This window comes from Neolamprologus brichardi, chromosome 14, assembly GCF_056152115.1.
Source record: "Neolamprologus brichardi isolate AB-2024 chromosome 14, ASM5615211v1, whole genome shotgun sequence".
NCBI lineage: Eukaryota > Metazoa > Chordata > Actinopteri > Cichliformes > Cichlidae > Neolamprologus > Neolamprologus brichardi.
In genome coordinates this window covers 30,985,958-31,008,598 of record NC_142117.1, presented here as the reverse complement: position 1 = coordinate 31,008,598, position 22,641 = coordinate 30,985,958, and the positions used below count along the sequence as shown (strand labels likewise).

At 38.7% G+C, this 22,641-nt stretch overlaps 2 protein-coding genes across 5 annotated transcripts in view; one reads left to right on the top strand and one right to left on the bottom strand.

The window, feature by feature from the left end:
• Positions 1 to 317: 317 nt before the first annotated feature.
• On the top strand, positions 318 to 20,277 carry dclk1b (doublecortin-like kinase 1b). 3 transcript variants are annotated; one of them, XR_015719995.1, is made up of 17 exons: positions 318 to 540; positions 911 to 1,291; positions 1,532 to 1,878; positions 9,181 to 9,280; positions 10,565 to 10,681; positions 10,767 to 10,861; positions 11,754 to 11,841; positions 12,124 to 12,293; positions 12,616 to 12,735; positions 12,975 to 13,121; positions 13,807 to 13,940; positions 14,670 to 14,747; positions 14,875 to 14,971; positions 15,078 to 15,158; positions 15,256 to 15,369; positions 16,704 to 17,578; positions 18,766 to 20,277. XR_015719995.1 is itself a non-coding variant. In XM_087851115.1 (17 exons), the coding sequence occupies exons 2-17, from the start codon at positions 931 to 933 to the stop codon at positions 16,759 to 16,761; spliced, it is 2,178 nt and encodes a 725-aa protein (XP_087707241.1). In that variant the 5' UTR covers positions 318 to 540; positions 911 to 930; the 3' UTR covers positions 16,762 to 16,895. The 3 variants fall into 3 exon arrangements, 2 of the variants coding, with proteins under 2 accessions (XP_087707241.1, XP_087707240.1); XM_087851115.1 differs by lacking the exon at positions 18,766 to 20,277 and adding an exon at positions 16,087 to 16,157 and having other exon boundaries at positions 16,704 to 16,895; XM_087851114.1 differs by having other exon boundaries at positions 16,704 to 20,277.
• Positions 20,278 to 20,435: 158 nt separating this feature from the next.
• The window catches only part of nbeab (neurobeachin b), a 201,267-nt gene continuing 199,061 nt past the window's right edge, over positions 20,436 to 22,641 (bottom strand). For both annotated transcript variants that reach the window (XM_087851111.1, XM_087851113.1), the window contains exon 57: positions 20,436 to 22,122. In XM_087851111.1, coding sequence (XP_087707237.1) covers positions 22,032 to 22,122 — 91 coding nt within the window. In that variant the 3' untranslated portion in view covers positions 20,436 to 22,031. The remainder of the gene's footprint in view (positions 22,123 to 22,641) is intronic.

Sequence of the window (22,641 nt, the reverse complement as noted above, 5' to 3'; positions counted from 1 at the left end):
CTTTTGCCGTTTTGTTTAAAAATGTCTGTAAGATATACCATAAGGTAGCTTAAATTGGGAAAGTCACTATTTTATTGTTGCTTTAGTGAAATAAACCTGCAGGCTAACTACACCTGGAAGTTAAAATAAAACTTATGTTTTTTTTATTGCGAACTAACGGGTAAAACTTAACGAGGATTAGTAGTTTTTGATTCTAATCATCCCTAATAGTGCTACTAAAGCAGGTCAACACGAACGCGCATTTTATTAATACGTGCGAGAACGCGCCCCGGCAGCAGCGTGCACGAGGAAGGCTGACAGCAGAGCGGTCCGGTAAATCACTGCAATGGAAGAGGAGTAAGGGAGGGTGGAGGACACCGGCTACAGCCCTGCCTCCAATCTGCATGTGAGTACACAGCAGAGTAGACACACGGCAGGGAAGCAGAGCACCATCACAGGGCAACAAAGGGACGCATGGTTCATACAAGGTATCCAATAAAGAAAAGATCTGAGACACGTTTCGCCTGGAAGCGTTTGATTACATCCGTCTTCACCTCAGAGGTAAGATTGCACAGAAACTAGAAGATCCTGCTGATTACCGTTTCCTTCCTTTTGTATTTTTAAGGTTTACCTTTCAATAAGCTTTTAGCCAGAATCCCACAAGAGGCTGTTACTGTCCATATATTATCCACAGTAAATGCATGTGAATTTTATATATTTAAATTGAGACACTCCAGAGAACATAAAATGGGTGTGACATGCTACTTCATAATGTGTGTATGAGCAGCAGTTGCAGTATCAAGGCTTGTGCCAGTGCTGAAGCAGGATGTATAAGCCACTACTAGACTTAAAGGGAACGTAATTGGTGTAATGTGTTATAAGTTAAAATGGTATTCAGATTGCAAGCATGTTCTTTCCTCATATTATTCAGTATAAAAGCACAGCACAGACATGGAGCTGGAACACTTTGATGAGCGGGACAAGGCTCAAAGATACACCCGAAGGGGCTCGAGAGGGAATGGGCTCCCCAGTCCCACTCACAGCGCTCACTGCAGCCTGTACCGAACCAGGACACTGCAAGCACTAAGCTCAGAAAAGAAGGCCAAGAAGATCCGTTTCTACCGCAATGGAGACCGATACTTCAAGGGGATTGTGTATGCCATTTCTCAGGACAGATTTAGGTCTCTCGAAGCACTCTTGGCTGACCTTACAAGATGTCTGTCAGATAATGTCAACTTACCCCAGGGAGTACGGACCATATACACGATTGATGGGTCAACAAGGATCGCCAGCATGGACCAGCTGGTGGAAGGTGAGCATTGTTTTTAAACAGTTTTAAGCCTGCCTTAGATTTGGCTTCTATTAAGTAAAATAGTTATCTAGTAAAATAAAATATGATGGAAATGACACTAAAATAGGAGACAAAAACAAAAACCCTTAAATTCTTCTGCTCTGACACAACCTATACTTTTTTTTTTTTTATATGTTATGTTTGTGTTAGCATTGCTAATGGGCTGAGAAAATCTGTTGTCTCGTTTTTTTTTTCCTCCAGGAGAGAGCTATGTTTGTGCGTCTATAGAGCCATACAAGAAGGTGGACTACACAAAGAATGTAAATCCTAACTGGTCAGTTGGTCCTAAGACTGCCGTGTCTGTCCGTGACCCTTCTTCCCTTGGTAGTAGCAAGACTGGATCTCCAGAAACCAGGGAGAGCAAGGACTTCATCAAGCCCAAACTGGTGACGATTGTCCGCAGTGGAGTAAAACCTCGCAAGGCTGTACGGATCTTGCTCAACAAGAAGACTGCACACTCCTTTGAGCAAGTCATGACCGACATCACAGATGCCATCAAGTTAGACTCTGGAGTCGTCAAAAGGCTTTATACCGTTGATGGGAAGGCGGTAGGTGTTAAATTGTTGTTCATTTCAAAGACTTCTAGTACCAGCAACAACATATTTCCAAGTGGGGTTCAAATAGGAAAGCATTCGCATTAGGTAGTGACTTTGGGAATCTCAGGCATCACCATGGGATTTTATTTTCCCACAGTAAGCACGTTTGTCACTACAGCTAAAGGTGTTTAAAGTATGAAGTGACTTTCAGTGCTGTCCTTACTTAAAGGAAGCATTAAGTATACGTCTCACAACTGTGCCATTCAGGACAAGTTACATTTGTACCTGATGATCTTCAGTTTGTATTCACACAAGTGTGTTTGTGCTTGCCATCAGTGAAGCTATGTGCACATTCATGTAACAAGCAGCGCTTTTGATACAAGAAATTTGAAAAGCTTAAAAGAAGAGATGTTATTTACCTTCACATTTTCCTATTTCAAACTAAAGCTCTTAACACCAAATGTTTTTATTTGAAAATCACGGACAAAGGCAAAGCAGGAAGAACAACCATACAGTAAGAGCCTGGTACCTACAAGAGTGCAATTGCTTTATCTTAAGCCTCTCCACCACTTAATCATATAATTGGTCACAAGTGGGAAGGATGGAAGGATGCTTCTGTAGAAAAGAAGTCAAAGTAAAATGGCATCATGCCTCCTCAGCTCTTGTAAGTGGTTTTGGAGACAGGTATCCTGGTGTTGCCATGCTGAATTCCCATTTGTGGTGCTGTGTTACATCATAAGTTTGATTTTAGAACATTGCAATGAACCACACTTGGTAGACATTTGCAGGAGGCTTAAAAGATTTGGAGTTATGCATCTGACATCAGAGGCTGTGTGGTCTGTTCTTCAGTCTTGTCCCTGAGAATTGCTTCCTTACCCAACAAGAGAGCCCAGCAGGTTCAGAGTCATCTGGGAATATGTGTAAAATGTATTATGAGAAATAGGTTTCTAGGACTCCGTCTCATATTCCTACTAACAGTAACACACTATTAAATGTATACTTACTAAGTGAGTTTGTACAAAACATGCAATCTGATCAGCGACTTGAGACTTAATTATAAAGCTTCTTGTATTCTTGCTTCGACTATATGCTCTAAATATTCTGGACTGTTATTACTTATACATTGATAACTACACTGTATATGTAGACTAATTATATTAACCTTTGTTTGGAAATTATGGCAGTGATAAGTGACTATCAGTTTTATATGGAGGGCTGACATGGCTGGACAGCATGCAAGTACCACCTACACTAAGAACTGTCTAAACATTTCACAGAAATAGTTAGGGCACTCTGTATTAGTATCCCTCTCCCCCCCCCTCCCGCTGTGATGGTCTCTATGGTAAAATGGTTTCCTGAGCTGGTTGCTAAGGAACAGCCTCTGCGGCAGAGCGGTGCAGTACTGATGTCAGGACTGTAGGTGTATTGTGAAAAGGCTCACAGATGCAGTGCTCAGTCTGTCAGCCTTATTATTACACACGGCGGCAAGATGGAGCACATGGCTAAGGTGTAATCCCAGGAAAGCACCCTTTGTGTAATGGTATGTAGAAGGAACAGTGGGAGTTTTTCACACTAATGAACAAATCTGCCTTCGGAATATCTTCTGTTGTTTTAGGAATAGAGATTTGTTTAGCAAAAAGCACAATGGTACTGCAATATATTAAAAGTAGAATCCCACTCTATGGAAAAAGTAGGAAATTCAGATTTATTTTTTATGGTCCTCTCACCATCTCTAACTGCCTTTTGTATCTGCTTCTGGATTTTGTTAACTGTCTCTCCAATAATAAGCTGCTTGTGTGCTTGGTAGTGCCATCATTTCTCTGGTTTTGTGACTTTTTGCCCTGTTGTGCCACCAGATGGCCAAATAAACACCCATTGGCATTAAGAGACCTGTTTTCACGGGTGTTTAACCTTTTGGTAAATGACCTGCTTTCTGGGGGGAGGGGTTCTTAGACAGGCTTTTGCTGACAGTTTTAAAAAAAGAAAATAAAAGAAAAATGTGACAATTTATTTTTAAATACATTGTTTTCCAGTAAGAATTAAGTACAGACTAAATTTAAACAGCTGTAATTGATTGTTATGCATTTCTTTTTTGAGTCTGCCGGTAAATTAGCCTTGGCATTCTTGTGATTTGTTGTTTTATCCTTAGTTGTCTTTGACTCACGATTCATGGTTCTATTTGTGGATCAGCTTGGCGGGTGGCTGTGCTTGTTGACGCCTGTGATCCTACATACTGCTGAGTCACTCTGTAATGGTGGACTGCCATGCAATGTGTGTCTAAATACATAGAGAAAATAAAATCAGTAAGGACTTAGCCACAATAAAGGCACTCCAAGATACTGTAATGCACAGAGAAAAGTCATGGAGAGATGCATGCTCCCCAGATAAGTCCCACTGTGTTGGTCTTATCTATAGGGACATGGCCTGTTATGACCCCTGATATTATTCATCAGATGGAGCAAAGAGTATTTCCAAGACTGAGTAGGTCTGAGGGGACTCGATCATGATGTTCCCATCCCTGCTCAAATGGATGTGGCTCTGCACTATAACTGTATTATGCACAGTGCTAAGTTCTCTTTATGCTAAAGTCAACACTTCTTGTTCAAATAGATGTCAACAGCCACCCGAGGATAGTCTAGCTTCACATCAGTGCATGAAAGCAGAGGCTTACGCCTCCTTTCTAAAGTTATGTATGAGAGGATGTGATTAAATGGTCCATTCATGCTTTGCCAATCAGATACACAGTGGATGTGGTTGGAATTTATGGTGCTCTGTGTACAAGAGAGCTGAAGCTAACATAATGTTTTTCTAATTCATTCCTTTAAGTTGACTTTGACTCTGCCATTTTCTGGTCTGGATTTCCCACAATTAATCTCTTTGGTTTCTACTCATACCACAAATGTCACGTCTGCTCTATGGATCCTGGCTGTAACTCCCATCTCACTGTCTTAGGAAAATCTCACTTTGTTTATTGATTCAATAAATAAAATGACTAAATGGTTTTAGTTGCTTTGCAGCCTTCTCAAATTCAATGTGCAAAAAGATGAACAAAATGGAAGAGTGCCTCACTTTCCTCCCACTTTCTGTAGTCTGGCTGTACAAAGAAGTGCTTTTGTGTGCCACTTCATTTGGTAGATATGATTTTTAGCTCATCCAGCCAAAGGACTGATGACCTCATGCCATAGCGAGGCAGCTGTCCATCCACAGTTAAAACTCGCTACTCCTATTGGTCAGATTTTAGTGAAACCTGCACACAGCGATCACCTAATGGATCTTCATACAAACTCTGCTCAATTGTGATGGATTACATGCTGGATGAGCTTCGTCATTGCATTATCCCTTCAACCTACCCGTTGCGCTTGGTGGAATTTTCTGTTTGTGGAATTCAAAAGAAACTTTATAGCATGTGAACATCCTGAGCTGTGTAAAGAAAATCTTTACAGTAACTTGTGTCTGATGTTGCAGTGAAACTATTCTTGAATATTTTAAAAGTTTAGGTGATAATATTGATCATCTGTCCATTATTATATAGACTTTTTTGCATGCTCTCATTAAACCAAAAATATTTGCAGGGCGTGGTTATTATCTTGGCTGGTTATTATAAATGTTTTGGGGGTGTTTTTTGGTTTTGAAACACTTCTAAGAGCTAAGTGTAGAAACTTGGTTTCCTTCACTGTTTTTGGAACAGCCCCTGTTAAGTCGCTGCTGTTTCTGCAGCAGAACTGATTTGGGCATTTGTACAACAGACTGCATATAAAGGAAGCTCATGCAAAATAGAACAAGAACCATTTGCCAACTGGAGGTGAAGATGAGTCATGTTTCTTTCTGGCATGCTAGGTGACTGGCTCCTGCTTTCACTCTCACACTTCAGAAGAAGCTTTAGTGTCCTGGGAAGCTCCACCTGTGCATGCTTTGTTGTGTTACACAATTGTGTTCCTTTATGTGGTCTTTCCTATGGCTCAAATCAATAGGCTTCTATAGCATGCATATATCCATTGTTATTTATTTCTGGATTGGATGTCAGGTTCAGCACTTGCGGAAATCATAGATAAAACCCTGGAAATCAATACTTTCCTAGGATGCTCCTGAATTGTGAAAAGTATGTGTGCGCTTTCTATGCGAATGGTAGGTTTAATGGAGTTGCTGTGTCACAGAGCCTGAAAGCAAAAATAATCAATATGAAGCATCACATTCACAGTTGCCTCTGTTATTTGGCTTCATCACAAGCTTGAGAATTCTAAATTCAAAGTACTTTGGTGGAACTACAGAACTCTGAAATAAGAGGTAACTTTTAGGCGTATTTTAAGAAATCATCAATCAACTTTTTTTTCATGTTCTTTTATAACATTATAAATCTTTTGTATATTTAAGGTGAACACTGCTGTTATTATTGAGAGTGCATATATCATTAATTGGATCTGTAAAAGGTTTTTAGCCCTTGGTAGGTATCATATTTTTAAACATTCAGACTCCACTATCTCATAATAATAATAATAATAATAATAATAATTTACCTTTAACCTTTGCAATGTTTTTGATTCCAAGACAATTCACAGAGAGAGATTGGGATTAACAAGGTGGAAATTTGAATTCTTAACAACATCCTAACAATATGCTTCGTCATTATCTCTAAATGAGGCTATGCTGCTTTTGTGTTATCTGCAGTTTGCACCATTAAGAGCTCCAGATAGGATCTGACAGTGGGTGTCAAAGTAGCCTTCTCATTGTCTTAAACTAAGCTGTGATTTTTGTCTGGTCTCCTTGGTAACTGCTGTGCAGCTCCTCCCTGTGGGATTTCCTTTTAGGAGGAGGAGGGGGTAGAATTGGGGGTAGGGGACATCAGTGATGCAGAGAAAAGGTTCTTATTTAGCAACCCCTCTCCTCAGTCCCATGTGTCTGATATTCCTTTTAACAATTCTTGACTGAATGACCTTTGAATGTTTTAAAGGTTACTGGTATAGCCAGTTGGTTGTGTTCTGTTTTTTTATTGTGATCTAAGATCAGTGCAGTGGAGACCAGAATATTGATCCATCAGAAAAAAAGGTGATAACATGATGTGATAAGGTAATTCAGTAGTGGTGTTAATATACTAAAGCAAACAGTCTATCGCGCCTCTAAAATCTTTTTAGGCTCCTGATAAGCTTATAGTTCTTGATTAATGGATACCAACATTTGGCATATTTTAGCAAACTCAATCTGTATATGTTGAACTTGTTCCTCACTGGACTACTTGAAATCATATCCAAATTATGGTTATGCATATTTTGTTGACTAAAGTGTGTTTCCCCATCATCTTGGCTTTGTTACAGTCTATCATGTGTGGGTTTGAGTTTTTAAAGAAAAGGAAAAGGGTTTGCTGGATTTTGCAAAAGGGAAAAAAAAAGGAATGCAATATAATTGCTTTCTGATCTCAATTAGGTTTTTTTGGAAGTTGTAATTGTAATTTAATATAAAGTTAGATTTTCTGTTGCAAGTCAGTGTCTTGTTTTTTGTGTCATTTGTTGCTGTTTTTTTTTCTTGTGTACATAAGAGAGCCATTTCCTTGGTCATCAAGGTTACAGTTCAGTTTATAGGTTGAAAAAGAATGGGAGACAACAACAAAGAAGAATGTATGCATAAAGTCATAAACAACGTAGCAGAATGTGTGTTTGTGTATGCGAGTGTAGAAAGTTAGTAGTGGAAAGCATTTATGGATGGGTGTGTTTTTTAAACCAAAATAAACAAACCCAATGAGCCTGTCAGACAGGCTGCAGGAAGGAGGGAGCTTTCATCGATGACCACACCATGTGTAAGCGTGGGTCATCCAGCTAACCCCAGTCCAATAGGCACATTGGAGAGGGATAGCAGGAGAATCCTAGAGGTGATCACAGTGGCAAACATGCAGTTCTTAACAATATATGTGATGTTGTGGAAAGCATGCCTTTGTATTCTAACTGATATCTATAATACTATAGGTCAGTTAAACAAGAAGGATTAAAGGCTGAACCTTATGGAGAGGAAATTAAAACTGAAGCTCTACTTTCTCTTGCACACTCTTATTAGCCGAAGAGTCATCTGTGTCTATCTTTATTTATTCATGAGACTGCTATATAACCATTAAGATAGACTTGTGTATAAATGCAAACACCAGCATCCACCTAGCCATACAGTTCTTGTTTATAGAAAAGCAGAAATGATTAATATTTACACTTCTCTGTTGTTTTTACAGTGATGGGTACTTGGTTACTATGTTATTTTATCCAAAGTTTGCTTAAACTAAGTAAAGTGCATTGTGGAAATGCTTCTTTTTCAGAAACAGCCTGACCACTGTGTGTTGTTGCGATTGGATCTCTGAATAAATAGCTACTGTTAAACATTTTCTAACGTGATTTTACAAAATCTAATCTGCAGTAACAGAGGGCAATTAACTTAATCTCCCACTAGAGATGACAACGATTTAATGAAAGACAGACACCGTTGTTGTGGTCTCCACTGAATAAAATGTAACAGGTTTAAAAGGAGCTTTTCTTTTCTTAATGGTTACCCTGAAGACATTAAAGTGCAGCTGGGCTGTTACAAGACTAGAAAGAGGTTAATTCTTTTATTCATATGCTGTACATGCTGTACCATTAATTTTTCATTTGTGCTTAGGTCACAATAAGCATTTATTCAAACCTGGCATCCTTAAATCCAGCATTGTGATCAATAAAGTTCTTTCTTTACTAGCACATGTTTATATACTCCATTTAACATGATTATCCAAATGTTATAAATCCTGTTAATGTTTAAAAGCCATTATACACCATTTGCAGTATACAAACGAACTGCTATATTCTTTGCACAAATGTGACACATTGAAATGTGAATTATTTATTGAAGAGACCTTTTTACCCGGAAATCTTGAAATTCTTGAAATTAAAGCTCAATACATGCAAACTGCACACACGGCATGTTGCCAGGGTTCAGACCTACATACCTTTTGCTGTGAGACTGTAGTGCCAACCACTGTGCAACCTGAATTTTTATGACATTTTTGTTCAATATGTTGAATCCTTCACTTAGCATTGATGTGTCATGTTGCTATGATATCGTACACTGACGCATTGAATCTCATTTGCCTCAGTTTGAAAAAACAAGCAGAAGAAACAGTAATATACTCATTTTTACTTGATTTGCATGTCTCTGCTGGAAAAAATGCTTTGTCTGTTATAGTATGTATACAATAGTTCAAGATGTTAACACATCATCTTATTTCCAGATTATGTATAGTATCACTTGAGAGTGAATGCATTTCAGACTTATTGAACTAAAGCTGACAGACATTATTTTTCTCAGGTCACCTCCCTTCAGGACTTTTTTGGGGACGATGATATATTCATTGCTTGTGGTCCCGAAAAGTTCCGCTATCAAGACGACTTCAACCTGGATGAAACTGGTAAGTGTAGTTATGAGGCTTGCACCAATTTCCCGTGTTTTATATGTTGTTCACCTTAAGTTGCTGTGCAGTCATTTAAAAAACATGTGAACCCTATATTTAATAGTAATACTAAACATAATATTGATGATGATGATTAAATGATTTTCAAATGAGAAAAATCTATAATTTTGTGAAATGTGCTTTTAATGAAAGAAAGAAAGAAACTAAAGAAGTGTGGATCATGAGCATGCCCGCCACTCTATTGCACCACCTCTTTCTCTAGCTCTGAAGGAGGATTTCACATTTTTCTTGTTCAGATAAAACTTCAGCTGCTTCACAGTTTGAAGTCTCCTGCCTGATATTTTGCTCTGCATGCTTAATTATGCGTAAAATATTTTAACATGTAGCATATCTAGACTTCAAGCAGGACAGTCTGCAGCATGGACTCTTCCCTACAAACCACGAAGAATTGGCTTGCTAAAATAGTTTTTTTTGGGGAAAAAAAAAAGAAGAAATAAGTATATTTTCTGGATGGTAGTATGCTGTACACTGCTCCAAAACCTGTGCTTACTGGACTGATGTAGTGAATCTTTGTCCTGCATAAAGATTTTGGCACATGCTGTGGATGTCTTTCTGTACCACTGTTTACAGAAAGTATCTTCCAGAGACTTGCAGTTGGTTTGAGAGTATCTATCCTATCTATCTATCCTATCCTCAGCACAAAAAGGTTCACCAGCTCATCAGATAAATTAGCACCCCTCCTCCAACCCTCATGCACCCGAATCAAAGTGGTGTATGGTGTCTTGTACTTATCCATCCACAGACCAATAATCTCTGTTCATTTGGTCATAAAATCTTTCTTTGTTTCAAATTGTATGATAATGACATAAATGAGATCTACATTAGTTACAGTGCGTGCTTGTTGGTAGGCAGTTGATGTCGTTACTTGGTTTATACTGATAGGCCCAAGAAAAGGGGGAAAAAAAGAGAACAGTTGTAGCTCAGATCGTAACCCCAAGATGCTCTCTGATGCATCCAGAGTGTCAGTGGTAGATAGAAAGCACTTAAGCATAGAAAAAGTGACTGTGTGAATAGGTGAATGCAACACATTGTGTAAAGCACTTTGCGTGCTCAGGTAGAGTAGAAAAACACAATATAAGAACCAGTCCATTTAGCATTTAATAACGCCAGAGAAGCCGAAAGAAAGACAAAAGGTCAGTATGCCACACATAATATTACTCTGCCATAATGATGCTGGAACAGTCCACACCTTTTATTTTGCTTGTTTTTATTTCTTTTCAGAATGCAGGGTAACAAAGTCTGCATCATATGGGCGGCTGCCCTCAGTACACGGTCGCTCTTCCCCAAGAAGTGGTGGAATGCCCCGCAGGAGCAAGTCTCCCTCATCTGCCGGTTCAGGTAAGATTGTGCATGTGATCTGTCCTTTCACGTCTTGTGAACTTGGTTTATGCTACAGTATTTAATCTTGATCTTATCCTAAAAGCTAACGGCACTGCAGGCAGTCAGCTGTCCACACCTCGTTCTGGAAAGTCTCCAAGCCCCTCTCCAACCAGTCCAGCTAGCCTCAGAAGACGACAGGTAAAAAAACCCCAAAAATGAAATAATGAAGTAATGATTTGTGTTGTGCCAAGATTGAAGAATTTTAAGAAGTTTTTCATTTAATTAGACAGAACTTTAAGTGCTTCAACAGGTATTGCACTGACATGGAACAGAACAAAAGCCTTGAGCTTTACTGATGGAAATGATTTGCAGAAGTTTATCACCATCCTTGTAGTTCCAAAAAATGTGTGAGTCTTACTACCTATTAACCTAACAACTTAATTACTTTGTGTTGCAGTTATGTTAATGGAAATAAATTTCATACCCCATCAAAGCCTGCGTTTAAATCATTATAAAGATTTAGATTAAACCCTGTGGAGAAAACTCTGACATGAACTCAGGGAACCCTTGTCACAATGAAGCAATTAAGAGATTAAACAAATGCGCTAGTAAATTAAAAGCCCGTGTAATCAATGCTGCTGGCTAACTAGCAACTTTTCAGCAATTTGTGAATGAAGCATAATCTTCACTGAAGCAGCAGCGATTCTGACATATCTGATCATGGATGAGGAGAGTGCACAGTCTCTCATTTCTCATTTAAAATCCAGGTATCAGTGATACTGGTGTCACTTATTCATAATTCTGGTTCAGGTAGGTATTGTTACTGTCGTGAAGTTTTTGCATGTCATTTTCTGTCTGTGTAGAATCACTTGGTAGTCTTTGTGCTGGTACAATGATTTCTGTAAGGTTTCACCATGCTTGGTTCATTGCTATCTACATGCTCAAGGCTAGCAGAGTGGAACAAACAAGCTTTGTGTAATCTGGCTGTAATCACATTTTTATAAGCTTTGCTCCCCTCTGAAATTTGTGTAAGACAAGTACATCTGTTTATCTTTTTATTCTCACTCCATAGCTGTCTCTTCTTTTTCAGGGATCTCAACACAGTGGTTCTTCACTCTCCTTGGCGTCTACCAAAGTATGCAGCTCAATGGATGAAGGCGATGGGCCGAGCAGCGAAGGTCAGAAAGGACACAAGACAAATCTCCAAAAGTTGATTCTGTTCATCTGGACGTAGCGTTTTGTGGGAGAAACGTTTCTCCCACAAAACGCTACGTCCAGATGAACAGAATCAACTTTTGGAGATTTACTTACCTGGATGATTGAGCATGCATCAAGACGACACAAGACATAAACTAACTTTAAACAAACAAACAAAAAACAGTTTGCAAACAAATTTTAAACTACTGTATAATGCTTTACCTATTATAGAGTGTATTTTATTTCATTTTATTTTTTCACAGCTGAGCCAATGGATGAGTACTCTTCAATCCCTGCCTCCATAGCAGAGAGGTACAAAGTGGGAAGGACTTTAGGGGATGGAAACTTTGCTGTGGTCCGAGAGTGTGTGGAGAGATCCACTGGAAGGGAGTATGCGCTCAAGATCATCAGCAAAGATAAGTGCAGGGGAAAGGTGAGCCTGCTCTGCACCTGCTGAATTCAGCTTTTACACCATTTCTAATGTTCATAAAGTTGAAGTTCAACTGTTGCTGAGTCATTTTTTAAGTCATTGGTGAGCAGGGGTTGCTATAATGCTGGAAACAAAAATATTTGGTTCTGGTTGGTTTTGTTTGTTTGTTTTTTGTTTAACTTACAGCATCAAATGATCCTAGTTTACAGAGTTCTCTTTTGAAAACTGTTTTCTATTATCTTCTCTAAAATTACAAAACAAATCTCATGTATTGTGTATAAAGTATTCTGGCTACAGTGTACAGATTGTTTTCTTTGTCACCCAGGAGCACATGATACAGAGTGAAGTATCAATCCTTCGGCGTGTGAAACATCCCAACATAGTTCTTTTGATTGAGGAAATGGACACGCAAAACGAGCTCTATCTTGTAATGGAGTTAGTTAAGGTACTGATTTATTTTTTTTAAACAAAGAAATTGAAACCTTTGATGTCACAAGATAAAATTCAATTAAGTTATCAAAAACATTTAATATGTAATGCATTCTTTTTGCTGTCATAGACTGGTTTATAGTTGAATTAATTAACTTCAGTTAAAAAGAAAATTTTATCAACCATTTATCTGCGTCAGACTGTTATAAATTTAGCAACTGGGCCTCTTTCACATTTCAAACACTCTTTCTCCAGGGGGGTGATCTCTTTGATGCCATTACATCTTCTAACAAATACACTGAGCGCGATGCCAGTTCTATGCTGTTCAACCTGGCAAGTGCTATCAAGTACCTGCACAGTCTCAATATTGTCCACAGGGACATAAAACCAGAAAATCTGTTGGTAAGTACGACTCTGCACAGAGCATCTGTATGTGTGGGGAATCGCTTTGCATTGTAAAATATCCAATTTCACTATTAGCCCCGTTTCCATGTCATTGTTTTTTCCTCAGAATCTGTATGTGTATGTGTGTGTGTGTGTGTATATATATATATATATATATATATATATATATATATATATATATATATATATATATATATATATATATATATATATATATATATATATATATATATATATATATATATATATATATATATATTACACATACACACACACAAGAGCTTGGATTTAAAACTACCAATAATAAATGGTGCATAGGTAAATAAGTTAATTAAATTACACAGTTCTTTGGTAATTTAACGATGATCAAATATACTCAAATTTCTTCTCTAGACCAAAAATAATTGTTGGTCTTAAAACTACACATTCACTTTTTTAGTATTACTGCTTGTTGAATAAGATTCATTTCATGATCAAACCAAAAGTCAGTTTTTTGTGCAGACCATCCGTGTTTGCAGTCAATGGAATTTTTTTGTAGTTAATTTTGACTGAAATCACTGCACTAATAAAAAAAAAAAGAAAAATGGCTCAATAATGAAATCAAAGTTTTACTAATCAGATTGACTATTGGTGACCTTTTCATCCAGTATATCCCACTGTCCCTTTTCTGTATCTTGTCCAGGTATATGAGCACAATGATGGGAGTAAATCTCTGAAGTTAGGAGACTTTGGCTTGGCTACTGTTGTCAACGGGCCCCTTTATACTGTGTGTGGCACACCCACCTATGTAGCACCAGAGATTGTTGCTGAAATGGGGTAAATCAGTAATTACATTACCCAGTCCAGTCATCTGCAGCACCAGCATCTCCAAAAGTTGATTCTGTTCATCTGGACGTAGCAGTTTCAGTGAGTACCATTCACAGAGAGTTGGGGAATGGCTGCAATCGCAGCATTGTAAGATGGCAAAAGATGTACCCTTAGGCCCCCTCCTCGATTTCAATGATGAGGATGTACACATCCTGGACAGGGAGGAGCGCTGGTTTGAGCGCGGAGTCAAGGAAGCCATTTACGTGAAAAGGGAAAGACAATCTCTGAATCGAGGAGGGGGCCTAAGGGGAAAACCTTTTGCCATCTTACAATGCTGTGATTGCAGCCATTCCCCAACTCTCTGTGAATGGTACTCATGGCCATTGATCAGTGGTCTTTGATCAGTGGTTGTTGATCAGTGGTTGTTGATCAATGGTCATGAGAATTTGCATAATTATGATGGAGGAACTGACCTCCCAGCCCATTGTTCCTTCAGTGGTGCTAGTTATGCAAATATAATGTTTATAAGATTGGGGAAACCTGCAGTCAGCTGAGACTGAAGAAGTCACTTGGATGAGTGACGAAACGTTTTTCCCACTGAAAACGCTATGTCCAGATGAACAGAATCAACTTTTGGAGATTTACTTACCTGGATGATTGAGCATGCATCAAGATGCAAGAGTGTTGTTTTTCTGCGTCAAGTGTCCTTTATGTGTTGTGTTCATATTCATATTATAGATATGGACTAAAGGTTGACATTTGGGCAGCGGGTGTCATCACTTACATACTGCTGTGTGGATTCCCTCCCTTCCGTGGGTATGTGCTCCTGTATTTGGAGGTTTACTTTAAGCATTACACATTATTTCCATACATTTTTAAGGTGTCACATGTAGACTAATAGTGCCTATAGAGCAACTTAGCTTTATAATTTAACTGTATACAGGAGTGGTGAAGATCAGGAGGCGCTTTTTGAACAGATTTTGAGGGGCCAGCTTGAATTTCCTGCACCACACTGGGACAATGTGTCAGACTCAGCCAAGGTTTGTGTCTGAAAGTGGTCCTGCTGTGATCACGAGCCATGTGAAACACCCCAGACACCCTCAGTATGTTATTATGAATTCTTGTGGCTAACAAATCTCTGTTTAGGCTCTGATCACTGGGATGCTGCAGGTAGCAGAGGATAAAAGATATACAGCTGTACAAGTCCTTGATCACTCGTGGGTCAATGTAAGTGTGTCGTCAGTCCTTTCGCCAGAATCTGCATCGATACCAGCGACGTTGAGAAAAGTAGAGTTGCTGAAGTATGGCTCTTTATATTTATCAGGATGATGGTGTGTCAAAGAAAGAACATCAGCTGCCAGTGGCTGGGAAGATCAGGAAGCACTTTAACACCAGAGTGAAGGTCAACAGCACTACAGCTGGAGTGTCCGTGATCACAGTAAGCACTGCTCTGCACTCTCCACACTGACACTGCATGTCGGTGTGCAACGGTAGATTACATTTGGGCTTTCTGCTTATTAGCATGCTTTGGCAATGAAGGACTTTTCAGCTTTGAGCCATAATGTGCCTCATACAACTCACACATGCAGAAGCTTTTTATTTTTATGCCTTGGATGTCATTTTAAGTTGGAACTAAAATTGCTGCTTTTGTAAAACAGGTAGACAATTGTTCTCTGATGTTTTTAAATCTGCAACTTCCCTGCTTTTTTCTGTCAGTCATCACTTCATCCATCTGCATCTTACTGCTAGATTTTCCTTTGTTTGCTCTGCCTTCTCATCCTACTTTTAGCTGGACTGTCAGCACTTTTGTTAGAAAAGCTTAGAAGTAACATAGTTGACCATTACGAGGTTTTAGGAGATGATATTCTAATTTGAAATAGTTGCAAATACAAGCTGGATTTGAAAGATAAATAACTTGTTTTCAAAGTGAGCACTGTTATTAAGGAGGATCTGCATTGCTCTACATTTCCTGTATGTAGTCTTTTAAATATTTTTTTATTTTGAAACCACTTGTCAGTTTACAGTGACATGACATCTATCTGCGAGTATCTTATCAATAATAATAACAGAAGTGTAGAGATGTGTTCCTAATCCGGTAAGTGATGCTTTGAGTTCATAGTGATCCTCTGAGTTGCGCTCATCTCTCTCTGCTCAGCTGGACCAGGACTTAACCATCAAGAAGTCAGGGTCTTTGGACCGCTACCAGCATCCTTTGTACTGGATAAGGTATGACACAGCATAGTGCTTAAATAAAGTGAGTGCTTTCATGGCAAAGTGCTGGCAGTCTCCATTTCCCATCTCCCAAGGGTTTGACATATTGCCCATCAGTGGATCCCTTTTCATGCCTCATCATATCCTTCACTTTATCACCTTACATCATCTCATTTGGGCTGTAGCAGGTAGCTGCACAGTTTTCCTTGCCATCTACTTATTTTGCATTTAAAAAGGTTGTTTGAGAGTTTTTTTTTATAAACTGTGCTACTTCATTTTTATTTTCCAAGATGAAAACTTTTTTTTTTTCTTACTAGAAGTGTTGGCAACATCATAAAAAAGTGGTGGATCTTATTGCCTCTTCTTACCTTAGAGAAGATGAAGTCATATTTTTTTTCACATAGAGAAAACTTGCAAGGGAAATGCAGCTTTTCACATACAAGTGCATGATGACACTGGCTCATCTAAAATGTACCTCATGCCTCAGTGAGTGGATGCCAATCCTCATTAATCTGGTTCTGTAGATACACTAACAATTGCTGCTGTGTCACCCTCTCTCAGACCACGCCACTTGATAAAGAGAAGCAAGTTTTCCGACGAAGACGCCACCAGGATGTAAAGGCCCACCTCCCTCATGGTGTCCGTGCCAGCCCCTCCCACGGCGCAAACCGTGGCCTTTCCCCTGCTGAGGTCACTTCAGAGTCCGAAGACTATTCTCCAAGTTCGGCTGACACTGTCCGCTCACCCACTTCTCCATTCTAAAAGCCTTCCTGGAGTGACAGTGCCATCCACTCCTCTGTGGGAAAAGAGGGTTTGATGGGTCTAGTCTGTTGACTTGAGCTTTCACAGAATGAATAATTACCCTTACCTGTTTTACACCCCCCACCCCAATGTCGTGTTACCTTTATTTCAATTCTTGAATGCATTTAAGACAGAAGTCTAGTCTGAATCTGGAGGTTTATATTTTTATGCCCAAGTTCAAATGGCACATCTTTGTGTCATTTAAAGTTCAAAATATTCTAATAATGCAGGCCCTCAGTTCACCCATTAAAACCTCTATTTGTAACAGGCTGTATTTGCTAATGTCTCTTCAAGGCTGTCCTTCCAATGAGCTCACTCTGTCCTAATTGGCTAACTTCCACAGGTTGGGCTCCCCTCTGCACAGACTTTAGCTGGCTCTTGGGCTTCAGAGCTATGAAAACAAACATCACTAGTCAGGTTTCAGTATTTTTCTATTTCCCCTAAATGTAAACTTTGCAAATCTGCATTTTTGAGCCTGAACAACTCACTGAAGAATTTTCCAACAAAGACATCCACTAACATCGAATGCTGATTTTTTTTATTTTATTTTTTTAAAGCTTTTGTGTAGGCTTCTGTGATAATTATATCAATTATATAAATTACAGAAAATCACAAGATGCATGTTGTTTCCCTAGGCCAGGGGTCGGCAACCTGCGGCTCCAGAGCCGCATGCGGCTCTTTAGTCCTTATACTGCGGCTCCGCGTGGTTTGGGAAAATAAATTAGTATTTAGCTGAAGTGTATTTTATTTGTGTTTAGTTCTTTTTTTTTTTTTAAAACTTGTAGTTCTAAATTGGAAGATTATTGTGATATTGAAATATAAAAATAAAATTATATTCTATTATTTTTTCATCGCTCAAAATAAGCGTCACACTCGCGGAAGCCGGTGTACCCGCCGAAACGCCGTGCATTTATCGAGACTTTCAACCCCAGGTAGGCCAATTATGGATCTTCGGATCCACATTATGTCAGCAGCTATTCTCCACCGTGAACTATGTTAAAGACAAACACCGCTCACGCCTGACAGATGACAGCTTACAGTCCTGCGTAAACGGACTTCGTACAGCCCCGATTAGCAGACGCTGTGCGCAGAGGTTCGGGACCATAAGTCTTATTGTAAACATATCACGGCAGACCCGACAATGTTTGCATGAACACGCTTTTCAGCATCTCTTTATTGACCACTTTTCACACACGGTTGCTGTACGCATACAGCCGGCTATAGCTTTTCACCTCACAGCCCGACATACACCAACAACAACACAACAGCACAGATAGCGCAGACGTAAAGGCAGCGAGGCATGATTGCGGGTGTGGCTCAGGTGCGTCCGCCTCCCCTGCAGCAGCGCTGCAGACCACGCCCCACCGCACGCATTAACCTGGTAAAATACATATTTAGGCAGAATTTTGCAAATATCTACTTTTAATTTTTCAGCAGCATAGTGCTTTTTTATTTTTTAAAAGTCAGGTCAAGGCTCCAACAGCCCAAAGGCGATATGAGGGTGGTGGCTGAGAACAGTTTTTGTTTGCTACATGGATCATTTTAGTTCAGGTTGGTGTCTTTCCTTTTGTTATATTTCTTTAAGAGTTCAAAATGTGTTGATTACATAAATAAAATGTAATGTTCTCTGTAGCACTTCATGGATTTCATAAGCAACACACCTTAGTTGTTCACACAAAGCATAAAGGTAAAAAACAATATATACAGTGTTATTTTCATTTTAGATGTCAAAAAGTATTTGCGGCTCCGAGTGTTTTCTTTTGCGTGGAAACCGAGTCCAAATGGCTCTTTGGGTGTAAAAGGTTGCAGACCCCTGCCCTAGGCCCTATCAAGCGGCAAATACTGGTTCATTGTAGTACTTTGGAGCCCTCTGCTGGTTAATATTGTATCCTACAGGAAGTAAAGCTTTTTGAAATCGAAACCTTAGCCTCTAAATATTAAATTACATTCAGTAAATGATCGGTACATATCTGATTTCAGCTTGTTAATATTAACAGTATCGGCCAACCTTCTGTTGTACTGTAAGGCAAACAGTAAGCGTGCTGTAGCACTTGACTTTGTGGTGCATAAACCATTGACAAGTTATTTGAAAGGACTTCAGACATGCTGCCAAATAAGTATTTCCTGGACCTAACAGAATGACGACAATTCTTGTCTTGCCACATAGTAGTTTCTCAAAGAGAAGATGGGCCACTGATATTTAACTGATGGTTTAGCTTCCCTGTGTGCTCGAGGATGATTACTGAAATGGTTCTGTTACACATCTGTGAGAGTGATTGCAGTTCACTTGTGGTGCATATGAATGTCAATGCTGTAGTTGGTAATAGGTGCATATTTTAAGGCCTTGCCTTGACACATATAGATTTAAGTGCAATTGGGTATACTGCGCTCTTGGGCAGTATACCTATCAAATGCTGTGTGTCCTTTGTAATACTTGCATATTTGAGAATGTGCTGCTGGGATTATTGGAATGTCAAACACTTCCCTATCACATTAGGGTAACTGGTGCAACATGGTTGATTTTCACACACTGAAATAAGAACCAAGTTAAATAATAGTAATACAACAGTGCTTCCAGTAAAATCTGTAATTTTAATATTTCTCTTCATTACATTACATTAATTTGTTGAATGTTTCTTTCAGTGATCACATCAAATATGACTGAGCAATTTTAGGTCACTAGACTTTCTGTGCTTTGTCTAATTGCTCCAAGCATTGGTTCACAGGGGACAAAATATTCATTATTATGACTGTCCTCTTTCCTTTTTCATAAACTAAATGCATGTGTGCTGATATGCATCCCAAATCAGTTGTTCTGGTCTTCTACTGTTTAACATACGCTTGTCAGATATAAAACCATTCCTTTTACAACGTGTTACATAAGTGTTGCCTAGATGAATGAACTTTGGTAAAGGCAGAGTGTAGTCATACACAGCTAAGATTTGTATATACTTAGTCGTGTGAAGTTACTGCTGTTAAACTGACTTTGTTGTAAAAAGGGCTTTTATGTTTTTTGATTGAAGGGATCAAACCCAAAAAGCACAAGAAAAGCAAATTGTGAGTTTTGGGGAATGTGCTGAATCTTCACCAAAAGAGTATGTAATGTTTACATACGGTGTGACAAAACGGGGAGTGCTGTTATTTTGGAGGAGATGGAGTATAAAAGAATTGTGTTGTTTACCCATATTCCATAAATGTAAGGATGCTGTACAACAATCTGAATGAGAACAAAAAATAAAAGAGGGGAAAATATTGCCGTGGTTAAAAAGCAAACTTCTAACAATGTACTCCGCACAGAAACCAAACCTGAGAATAAAATGGATTTAATTTGTGAGTCAGTGACTTTTTGCAACACCAGATGGCAGTATGACCAAACACCACATCAATTCCACCTCCAGCTACTTATAACATTTACTGCACTACTGTTATAAACACCTTATTATAGAGTAATCACATACATGAGTAAAATCTCAAGAATTACTCTTGAGCTGACTACAGTGTATGCAATCAATTTTATTAAAAACAACGACAACAAAAGAAATTCAGCATACAGTTGCCAGTTTTGACCTAGTTGTTTCCTCCTGGAACATTTGCAGAATCATTTTACTGTGTACTGATTGAAATAAAAATGAACTGCTTCATTCGGATATATTGTTAATGATATGACATTTTTATTCACAATAATGACACGATTTTCACAGGAAAGAAAAACCAGTGCCTTCAGGATTTTATAACATGCAAAATATTCAGCTTTGGGTAGGTAGGTTTATGTCTTGTAGCACCTGTTTAAAAAAAATAAAAATTAACTGCTAACTCCATCAGTTTGCATATTTTTGTTCATTTGACAGCTCATGGAAATCAACTTCTCCTTGCTTTATTTAAATCCAGACTCATATCACCAAAAATAGACCATACTCATATTTATACTACCATCCTCTTCATTAATATATCATTTTGTTACACTGCTGAATACCTCTCATTGACCTATTTGTTGAACATGTCATAATATTGCTTTCAGAGCATGGAGTTATGGAGGACAGAAAATTGCAAAAGAAGAATAACTTAAAAAAATCTGATATACACAAAGAACAGTATAAATGTTTGCAGTGCCAGAAATTGTAGAATGTCTTTAAAAATGGCACTTTCAGCTTTACCATAAACACATTGACAATCATTAGACAATCCAACAAATCTGATATTTTAATCATATGATGTTTTTTGGAAGAAACAAACAATGTCTAAAAATAAATGCATGTTCCACGTGACAAACTTGAATCGGTATACAATCTTTTCATATTTTCCATTAATAAACAATATAGTCCCCGATTTAAAATAAATTTGGAAATATCCATATTTATGACATGGTCATAAACGGTTTTCACAAAGGACACACTGAATTTCCATATAGACATTCAAACACAACAAATTAACAGTAAACATTGTCTTTTCACATACACATACACTTGACCACTGTTAACGATAAGCAAAAAAGGGTCGTATACGTGGAACTAACCAACTAATGTCTGAAGAGCAATGAAAACCTTTGCAACATTTATACATGGCTTGATGGAACATGGTGGGTAGTCTAACAGCATTTAGATCTTTGCAAGTCTTTATAAGGAAGAAACACTTTAGACTGTCCTTTTTTACAGGTTGAGCATTTTTTTTCTTAGAAAAATGTTCCAAGTATCTGCCATACAAATGTTGTATAAATGTTCCTCATTTTGTTTCGCATTTTCACAGTTGAAACAGGAACATTAAGTATGTTTTAATAACTTAACTGTGTAATTTTGTTAATTGGAGTTGATTTCAGTCTCCTCTTATCCAGGACAGCAGACCTGCTTGACTCATTTGGGTAAATACTTCAGCTGGTGCTCAGGTGAAAACCAACAAACTGACTCCAGATTGTTTAGCAGCAGACATGTGTTCGCCTCAGAGGCCAGATGAACACATGCAAGAACACACAGTCCTTCATCGTGCTGATGCCCCCAGCATCTTGGATTCTCTGCAGCACAACTCGGCCACTGGTTGATAGGTTTCCCTCTTAATTCTCCACACTAGCCTCCTGCTGCACGTATCCACCTCTCGTCAGTACCTGTTCTGATGCTCGTAGTGCCAGCGGTTGAAATCTATGTTAAATGCCACAATGCTGCCAGAGGCCATGCCGGTGATCAAAGTCCTAAAAGGCAACAAAACAAGGAATAAATACCAGATATGATATTCCAATGTTAGAAAACTACTGGAAAATGTAAATATTCTTTCTATAACTTAATGCTATTCTAAAGGTGTGTGAATGAGAGCGAGAAACCAACATGCGTTAAAATATGTTCACTGTTTAAGCGTACTTCCATGCATCTGAATGATTTGTTAAAATCCCCACAGTGAGTGAATGAAACCGGTGCAGGAGGTCATGAGGGGCTGTGACAGTAAATTACTGAGTTCCTCTGACAACTCAAGTGGACCACTGAGTCCCACTGTCTTTCTGTAAGTGCCCTATGCCCCCAGTGTCCACATCTGGCTGGTATGTAGGAAAAGCAGCTGATTTCACAGGGTCGTCTTATACTGCTACACCCCGAGGGCTAAAATGCTCCAGCACAATGAACAGACCTTTAGCAGAATGTCCTTCTGTAAAGGGAGTCAAGGAGCCCAGCTCACTTAGATTACCTAATGTCAACTTATTGAGAAAAGACACTGCAGC

Coding starts and splice junctions, on each gene's coding strand:
- dclk1b (XM_087851114.1), top strand. CDS start 931: ATGGAGCTGGAACACTTTGATGAGCGGGACAAGGCTCAAAGATACACC. Junction 1,879..9,180: donor ATACCGTTGATGGGAAGGCG/GTAGGTGTTAAA, acceptor TATTTTTCTCAG/GTCACCTCCCTTCAGGACTT. Junction 13,941..14,669: donor GAGATTGTTGCTGAAATGGG/GTAAATCAGTAA, acceptor TTCATATTATAG/ATATGGACTAAAGGTTGACA.